A 9,885-nucleotide genomic window follows, 5' to 3' on the forward strand; every position below is an offset into this window, starting at 1 on the left:
AAACATGTGCACAGCCCTGCAGTGCACACAGTAAACATGTGCACAGCACTATAGTGTACACGCAGGTGCAGAGAGGTAAACATGTACACAGCACTGTAGTGCACATGCAGGTGCAGAGGGGCCAGGGTGCAGCCAATAGAGGAAACAGTAAGAAATGACAGAGCACCAACTTGTAGAACTAAACATGTCTGTTGGCAGCCTGAAATCAGAGTTGTACTAAGTTTTAGTTTCATCCTAAGAAATATTTATTACCTTTTTTCTGGACCTAGCTTCTGCAGCATTTTTAAATACTGGAAGACAGTGTGAGCAACCTGGAAGTAGAACATTTCATTAGTCTTTTGCAATATCTTTGTGATATCTAGAGAAAAAAAAAATAGCTCCACTTACTTACCTCATAGAAATGCTCATACCCCTCATCAGTCAGCGTGATAGAGATGCTGAACACTGAGTAAGTAGAATTTTGCTCAAAACCGGTCTCGCCATTTCCACCAAACAATGCAAGAGCCCAACATCTACAGTTGGGAAAATTAATCTCATTAGTAAGCCTTTAAACTAACAGTCAGTAACATTTCTATGAAACTTTTTGAAACCTGAGTTTTTGATGTAAATATATACTTTTAAGGGTTAAAGGAGTGCTGTTTGTTTGAGACCAGAGCCACAACATAGTTCTGACTAGGCTTGAACTTCCAGCAATCCTCCTGCCTCTGCCTCCTAAGACCTGAGATTACAAGATTGTGACAAACACACCCAACAATGTCAAGTTTTGAAGTTAAAATTCTAGGAGTCCAAGGAATTTCAGTGTAGAAATCAACAGAACCAAGCAGTGGCCCTGTTTAATGGCAAGGCTACCTAATACCAATGTGATCACTAATGAAGATCAAGTAAGAGCACATGAATCAACTGTACTACAGACGGTTACTAGGCCAGTCACTTGCCATCTCTGTTCCTGCCTGCTACAAGTCTTAACACACATAAAGCTCACCCAGCTCGTCGAATGCGCTCTTAGAGACTGTTACCTATCGTACACGGGATACCCAGCAAGGCAGCAGTGCAAGGAGATTGTCCCGGTTTAAATGACTCCAAAAACTTAACTCAGAGGGCAGCCACCAAAATAAAGAGCTTGCACGACCAAGAGAGCTCAGGAAGAAGAGCCATGCGCATCTCAAGGCTCACTGCCACATCCTGACAGGACCACATATGTACCCAATGTCTCAGTAATAACTGCCCTCTCAACTTCTGGAACACAATATATCTTAAATATTAGTTCTATAAAATTTGCATCTATTTTTTATTCTCAAATTAGTACAAAGAAAAAGACAGTACAATCCAGACTTCTAAAGTTCGGTTTCTACTGTTTGGTTAGAAATGAAGCAGTTGCTTAGATGCATTAGGACACTCTACTAACAGCTGCATAGATTTTTCTTTTTCTTTTTTGTTAAGATTTATTTATTTATTTATCTTATGCATATGAGTACAAGGGAGCACCAGATCCCATTATAGATAGTTGTGAGCCACCATGTGGTTGCTGGGAATTGAACTCAGGACCTCTGGAAGAGCAGCCAGTGCTCTTAACCTCTGAGCCATCTCTCCAACCCACAAAAGATTTTTTTTTTTTTTTTGTTTTTTTTTGGTTTTTCGAGACAGGGTGTCTCTGTATAGCCTTGGCTGTCCTGAACTCACTCTGTAGACCAGGCTGACCTCGAACTCAGAAATCCACCTGCCTCTGCCTCCCAAGTGCTGGGATTAAAGGCGTGCGCCACCACCGCCCGTCTCCACATAGACTTTTCTTAACTCCATATTCTCAGTAGGATTTTTCTACAGTCTACTCTCTAGGTTGGAAACCCTAGAGAGCCACAGCACTTAAATAACTGAGTTACTTATTCAAATTCTTTCATTAGAACTAAACATTTTTATATAATTATGAAATCAAATGTTAGGTTTCATGTATGATTTTGTTTTAATTTTGTAATTATTTGCAACATGAGCCAAAAAGACAGCTTATAAGAAACCTCAAAAATACAGTCATTAGTAGCTGGAGAGATGGTTCGGTGTTTAAGAGCACTGGCTGCTCTTCCAGAGGTCCTGGGTTCAATTTCTAGCACCAACATGGTAGACTACAACTGTCTATAAGTCCACTTCCAGGGGACCAGACAAAACATCAATGCACATAAAATAAAAATAAATAAAAATTATAAAATATGGTCATTAAAAGAACCTGGGTTATCATTATGGCTATGATTAGCATTTGATTCCAGACCTTATAACAACTAAAGCAAAGCAATGCATGGTAAAACCTACTGTTTATTATTTAGAGACTGTTACAGAAAAATGATTACTAATTGAATACTTGCTTTTTTCTAAGGTAAGAAAGAATGCTGCCTTTGCCTTCATGTCCAACAAGCCAGGAAATATAATGCAATGGCTTCACCCTAAAAAGTAAAAGGCAGAAGTCAAAATAAGGTTTAAATATACAAGATTTGAGAATCTAAGCTTATTCTTATGAATGCAGTAAACACGAAATTATAATCAGCTAACAGCCATAATATAAAAATAGAAAATGGTAAGACATTTCATGTAAGCTCACTAAATAAGCAGAGTAATTCTAAAATGTAAGGTTGCTATCTTTTACAGGAAAGAGAAGTGGCGTTTTTTATTATTTTTATTTTTTAAGGTTTTCTGTGTGTGTGTGTATGTGTGTGTGTGTGTTCATGTGTAGATGTGTGCACTTGCATGTGTATGCACAGGTATATATGCAGAAGTGTATATGTGGAGGCCAGAGAAAAATCTTAGGTATCAGCTGTATGGTCTCTATCTGCCTGCTCTGAATCGGAGCCTCTCACAGGCCTGGAGTTTACCAAGATCCTTCTTCCATAATATAGACTAACATTTTAGAACCCAATATATGGCTGGGCAGTGGTGGCGCACGCCTTTAATCCCAGCACTTGGGAGGCAGAGGCAGGTGGATTTTTTAGTTCAAGGCCAGCCTGGTCTACAGAGTGAGTTCCAGGACATCCAGGACTACACAGAGAAACCCTGTCTCAAAAAACCAAAAAGAACCCAATATATGAACCAGTGTCCATAATCAGATTTTTACAAAAGCTTTCATTACTGTATCAAGCTCTATGACTTAAAAAAAAAAAAAAGTATTATGCTAAAGGTTGGACCATCTAGAGTCTAGTTTTAGTTTAAGTACCTTGAGGTCTTGAACCAAAGATATGATTTTTTTTTAAATATTTTCACAGTCATCTTTTTTTTTGTTAGATTATTTATTTATTATATGTAAGTATACTGTAGCTGTCTCCAGACACCCATATGAGGGCATCAGATCATTGCAGATGGTTGTGAACTACCATGTGGTTGCTGGGGTTTGAACTCATGACCTCTAGAAGAGCAGTCAGTGCTCTTAACCGCTGAGGCATCTCACCAGCCCCAAAGATATGATTTAATGTATTTTTGTTTTCCTCTTCATCTGACTAACCACTTACTTCTCACAGAATCTCATGTAATACAGTTATTACCACACAATAAAAACAAATGTAAATATATGTTGTTCAAATTCTTTTGCCATTAGTTTCTACAATTTTAAAGTGTGTTCCCCTAAATAAGATTTATCCAACACACACACAAGAGTAAATCTACTTAGGTTTCAAAATTCATTTAGGTAGTGTGCTTGTAATATAATAAACACATGGAGACTTTGGCAGTGGCTATCATGTCTATTAAAATGTAGTAAGATCTTAAAAAATCAAAATAGGATTTCAACTCTGATACACAATTCTCAAAGCCTTCACAATATAGGCTAAAATATTAACTGAATTACACACATACTAGACTGGCACAGAGTAAAGCAGCTGTGGACTAAGCCCAAGCCACGCTGCTCAAACATTGATAAACTGGTATTTTTACCCTAGTTTATATAATCCCCTAACTCATAGAAGTAAATCCTTGGAACTTAAAGCTATTTAACTTTCACTTTTGACAAGTAAATGAAAGATTCATGACATGGAAAATAAATCATAAATTGATATATTTTACCTTACAACTACTAAAAAGTAATTAGTAAACAATCCCAAATGTCTAATTTCAAAGACTCAGGTAAAGTCATTCATTATAAGAAAAAACTAGGTTTTTTGTTTGTTTGTTTGTTTGTTTTTTGAGACAGGATTTCTCTGTGTAGCCCTGGCTATCCTGGAACTATTTCTATAGACCAGGCTAGCCTTGAACCCAGAGATCTGCAAGCCTCTGCCTCCCAAGTACTAGGACTAAAGGTGTCCCTCACCACATCTGGCTGAAAATTCTAGTCTTTATACCCAGAAAAACCATGAAATACCTAAGACTTGATAATATAGTAACTAAATTCCAGGCTAAGAGACACTTGAGTTTTAAATATAGAAACCCTAAACTTAAACCACCCAGCCTTCTCTAAAACTATGGCCATGACTTCCAGGTTTAATGAAGCAAATCTCCCTTGAGGCTTACCTGTAATGTTGCTGTTGAGGTGGAAGTGCCCATGTGATGGTCAGAGCATGGATTTTTCTGATTGGAACAACTAAACAAGAATGTCAGAAGAACTGTTGTAAGTATTTTTCCATAACATTTTCTGTTCTAAGAACATTTTTTTTTTTGTTCAATGTATTTCATCCTCCAGCAATCACAGGAATGGTTAACATACAGCTGTTACTTCAAGTTGCCAATTTACTAATTTGAGTAATTCTGCTTCAAGCAAGAATTAAAAAGAACAAGGAGACTGAAATGCTACAAAGGATGAATCCCTTCTTTCTAAGGGTTAGGAGGTCCACAGCCAAATCCACTCCACCACTTTCCTGGTTACAGTGCTTGTAGGATCTTCATAAAACTCAACTTGCATTTAAGTCTTCGTGTTTCTGTTTCTCATGATAAAATGTGTGCACTGACAAAAGTATTTCTGGAGATTATGAGTCTATGAATAGAAATTCTAAAGCTAGAAACAACAGAAAATACTCTCCTGGAATATCTGGCTTAACAGGATAAAGCCTGAAGCTGACAGAGTGTGCTAAAAACAGACACTGGTGAGAGGAAGTGAGAGACTGACCCTGGAGTAGAGGAGACACAGGGAAGACTAGAGGTAACAAGGGAGGGAAGGAAGGAGAAAGGGAAGAGGGAAAGAGGAATGGAGGGGAGGGAAGGAAGAAGGAAGGAAAAAACAACTACCATGATTAAAAGAACAGAGAAACGGAGGAGACTTAAGAATGTCTCTGTAACACGCACTGTTGGCAAATTGGAAAGTAAATTATAATGTGATCATGTGACAACTCATTGTACAGTTACTACAGATGCCAAATTTTTAAAAATCAATATATATACTTAATAAGTATATATTTTCATCATCTTTAATATTTTATATTAATTTATCTATAGAGTAGCAGAAAAAATTTGCTTAAACTGGTTCTCTTTCTAGTAATAGTAAGACTTAAAGATGCCCTTTCCAGTTCCCTGACACCTGAGGTCCTCTTAATTTAACAAATATCATTACGTGTAACTAAGTTTTAAAAAATAATCTTAAGGTCTCTTCTCTTTTCTACTTTTGCTTTCTTAATGGAAGGGTGAAAAGGTGAAGGGGAGGTGTCAAGAAGACGAGGACACAGACCAGCAGCCACAAACACCACAGCTCACCAGTGGCCGCTCGCTCTCCCTGATTAGACCTCCCTCCACAGTCATAATGTCTGTTGTTTGCATTTTCAATAAAATTGGCAGTCTTAAATTTTAGGAAAGGTGCTAAAGTTATTTCAAGCAACTTTAAGCCTTAGATTCACAAACCTCTATAAAGTTTGTTAAATGCTGGTGTGTCAAAAGGATCCGTTAAGTGGCTAAAGTTTGGTTTAGGTAGTCCACTGAAAATAAAACAAACACATTAAGATTAAATTAGGAAGAGCCTCTATGAACAATATCATTATGGTGCTTCACTGACTGACAGTCATAAGCAATCTACCCTGCGCAGTGCTGGCTAAGAGCATTCTCAGCAAGAGCATGGAGTAATCCTGACTACTGTCCATTTTCTTTTCAGCATCAGAGGGACCCTGCCTTAATATTCACAGCCTCTCTCAGTGTCGTTTGCTCATGGACTTTTAGGTGATAAAGCTGTCCTAGAAGTAAAACTTTTTAAATATAACACTATATGGAGTGATAAGATATAAAAACTATTTCTTTAACAGGAAAAACAGTCCACATTCCAAACAACTGACAAAAGAAGAACAAACACCTTTCTAAACAAAATTCATTTGGAGAGGTAGGTGTACGCCATATGCTTCCCAGTACAGTACTCTCTCTTATAATAGTTCCGAATGCCCTGGACCATAACAGAAAAATAAATATAAATGCAAGCATAAAATCTTCAAAAGTATTACTTAATATAAATTTATAAGCATGTAATTTTTGAACTACAGAAATTATGGAAATAGGTTCGTATCTTAGCTTTTCTACTCAAAAGTAATATGGTCTTGACTAAATTAGTAAACTTCCTTAGGTCTCAGTATCACAACCTTTGAAAAAAACAAAAGACAAAAATACCTTTGGGGCTCACATGAAAAGATATGCTCTTTAACTGTGGAGACATATAACTTACAGAAAGCAATCATCTTACTTGTTTGGTATCTGAGAGAAGATCTCCGTTACCCACTTTTCCAAAGTGTCCAGGGTTTCTTGAAGGGCGATGAGGGAAAGGGGTGCAGAAGAACAGGACACACAATATCGTTAGTCAGTGTAGCCACGCTGGTGGCTGTCTTTTATACAGTGTGAATTAGGCTATCATCGACTGCTATTAACCAGGCATGAGTAACAAAAAGGCTATCAACAGACAAGAAAACCATACGACACCCACAGTTCTGCTAGACTCTAACTACTCACTGACAAGCTTAGAAAGGGCACACAAGTTTAAAAACACAAAAAGGCTTTGTTTACCAGCAGGCAAGCGTCAAGGGGCAGAAGACATGACTATGCCAACTGTCTTCCAGCACCCATTCCAAAATACATCTTTTAGGAAGATTTCTGTTTTCCCCAGACTAACCTTTCTCTCTTTGGCATCTATAACTTCTTCTTCCAGGCCCCGCCTGCATATATACTTTGGTACTGTACTATATCTGCTGAGGCTTTACCCACAATTCTTAGGTTCAAAGGAGACCCACCTTTGGACTTGTGTGTGGGGTTATTTTCTGAGACATTCAGTATAGGAAGATCTACCCTAAATGTGAGTGGCACATTCCATAACTAGTGGTCCACACTGAATAACACAAAGTAAAAAAGGAGGAAGCCAGGTGAGAGCCAGCCTTTGCCTTTGTGTCTCCTGGTCTGCGGAGGATAAGGACCAGTCACATGCTCTCACTACAATGCGCTCCCCCTTGCCACAAGCCAAAAAACCTTCCTTAAGCTGCTTTTGCTGGTAGTCTGCCACGGGAATGAGAAAAGGGGCAAATATACATGATTTCTAACTTTTGATTCCTTTCCTCAATTACATAAGAAGTCTTGAATTTTCTAGTAAAACACAAGATGAGAAAGAAACCTTTCAGATGCATCTAAGTGTACCATCACTAGACAGTATTGACTTTAACAGATATATAAGTTTCAGTAACTCTCAATAAATGAGCCCAAGGTTTTGCTAGTAGCAAACCATGTGATTATCATGAGGGAAATCCTGAGCTTAATTCCCAGTGATTTGAAGGAAAAGAAACTAAAGGGGGAAAAAATACAGGGGCTGGAGAGATGGGTCAGCAGTTAAAAGCACTTCCAGAGGTCCTGAGTTGAATTCTCAACAACCACATGGTGGCTCACAACCATCTGTAAATGGAATCCAACACCTTCTTCTGATGTGTCTGAAGACAGCTATGGTGTACTCATACATAAAATAAATAAATAAATAAATAAATAAATAAATAAATAAATCTTTTTTTAAAGATTCATATTAGATTAATCAAATTTTGAATTTAAGCCAAACTTTACTTACACAGATATTTTTGTTAGATTTGTGTGTGTGTGTGTGTGTGCGTGCATGCTCATGCATACCACTGTGCATGTGAGGAGTTCAGAGGACAGTTTGCAGGAATTGGTTTCCTTCCACCTTGTTGATCCCAAGGATTAAACTCAAGTAATCGGGCTTGGCAGCAAGTACCTTAATCTGCTAAACCATTTTGCTGGCTCTATGTAAATATTTGACATTGCGGTGTGTGTGTGTGTGTGTGTGTGTGTGTGTGTGTGTGTGTACAAGTAGGGACCAGAGGTTGACATTTGCTGTCTGCTTCAACTGTTCTCCACCTTTTAATTCTTCCCTCATATATCACACTCCAAATACTATTTTTTAAAAGTTACTCCTAAATACCTACTTTTAATTATATTCAAAACCCTACTTTAAATTACATTTGCTTATTTTGTGTGTGTGACGTCACCATGTAGATGTTGTAGACTGAACTCATACTTGGTGTCTTTCCTGCTGAACCACCTCACTAGCCCTTCCTCTTTAACATTTTCAACACAGCCTCTTTGAACCTGGGGCTTACTAACTCAGCTAGCCTGGCTAGTCAGCAAGCCCCAGACATCTGCCATCTCTATCTGCGCCAGCACTGGGATGACAGGAACATGCCATGGGTGCTGGAGATGTGAACTCAGATCCTCATGCCTGTGAAACAAGCTCTTCAGTAACTGAGCCATCCATCTCCTCAGACCCAGAAATTTGACTTTAAGAGCACAAAAAGTGAGAAATTCTCAAAATCAAAGTACTCTAGATTATATGTGATTTTCATCAAAATTCTATTGTTTATTTTAAAATTTGCCAATGAGACTAGGTGAATCTCTAAATTCAAGGTAGGCTTGGTCTCTACAGGGAGTTCAGGGATACAAAGAGATACCTTGTCTCAAAAACAAACAAAATCTATACTAGGTATCAATCATTGTGTCATACAGGAAAAGAAAACAAAGGAACAAAACACTAGAGTGAATAAAACTTCATATGTATGAAGTAATTTGCAACAATTTATAAATTAACCTCTATACTAAAAATAAGCAATGCCTGCTACAATAATATAAAAGAAATTTAGAAAAACATTTTTGGATTAATTTTGAAAAATGAAAAATATTTCATATGTTATTAGCTTTGGTCTCAATTTTGAAGAGGTTGGGGCAAAATTTTATAGAAGGGAAAAATCATATTTGGTGAGAGGATCAGCACTTCAAGAGAAGAAACATGCAAACTATAAGTAATGTCAAAAGGAATGGTTTAACAAGTGATTTTTTTAAGAGGTCTAAAAAACATTAAACTCTCAAGACAACAGAAGCTACTGGAGTCTCCTCAATGAGCTACAGGCACGGGTTACCAAGATACTCAGGGAGGAGCAAGGGTGCTCTGCAGTCTCACACATTTAGGACGCTGCTACCATGGCTACAGGATCACTCCTAATTATCTTACAGGACCTTTATATAAGGGTGAACAAACGACTTGCCCTGTAAGTTTATGAGCAATATGAATTAAATATGAAACCACAAATATGAATCCTCGAAAAGAAAACACAACAGCTGAGCTAGGTGTGGTGGCACATGCCTGAAATCCCAGGTCAAGGCTACATGAGATCCTGTCTCAAGCACACATGACCTACGAGTACATCAGTATACTCACAGGCACTTGACGTTAGTCCATGAATAGACCTATTTCTATGAGAGATAATCTGTATAAGATGATCTTAAGTTTCTGTGAACTTTGCCATTACTTTGTAACATATACATGTCCATCCTTTTTTTAAAAATATTTTTATTTATGTATAGTAGTGTGTATGTGTGTTGTATGTGTTGTGTGTGTGTGTGTTGTATGTGTTGTGTGTGTGTTGTATGTGTTGTGTGGTGTGTGTGTTGTATGTGTGTGTGTGT

At 37.7% G+C, this 9,885-nt stretch overlaps 1 protein-coding gene across 2 annotated transcripts in view; it reads right to left on the reverse strand.

Annotated features, from left to right (window-relative positions):
* Nucleotides 1-9,885, reverse strand: part of Nrdc (nardilysin convertase) — a 71,550-nt gene that overhangs the window by 28,296 nt on the left and 33,369 nt on the right. For both annotated transcript variants that reach the window (XM_028787637.1, XM_028787627.1), the window contains 6 exons: nucleotides 6,620-6,677; nucleotides 5,797-5,870; nucleotides 4,480-4,549; nucleotides 2,352-2,429; nucleotides 392-512; nucleotides 253-311 (listed from right to left, as the gene is read on the reverse strand). In XM_028787637.1, coding sequence (XP_028643470.1) covers nucleotides 253-311; nucleotides 392-512; nucleotides 2,352-2,429; nucleotides 4,480-4,549; nucleotides 5,797-5,870; nucleotides 6,620-6,677 — 460 coding nt within the window. The remainder of the gene's footprint in view (nucleotides 1-252; nucleotides 312-391; nucleotides 513-2,351; nucleotides 2,430-4,479; nucleotides 4,550-5,796; nucleotides 5,871-6,619; nucleotides 6,678-9,885) is intronic.

This window comes from Grammomys surdaster, unplaced genomic scaffold (assembly GCF_004785775.1).
Source record: "Grammomys surdaster isolate TR1022 unplaced genomic scaffold, NIH_TR_1.0 100, whole genome shotgun sequence".
In the NCBI taxonomy this organism is placed as follows: Eukaryota; Metazoa; Chordata; class Mammalia; order Rodentia; family Muridae; genus Grammomys; species Grammomys surdaster.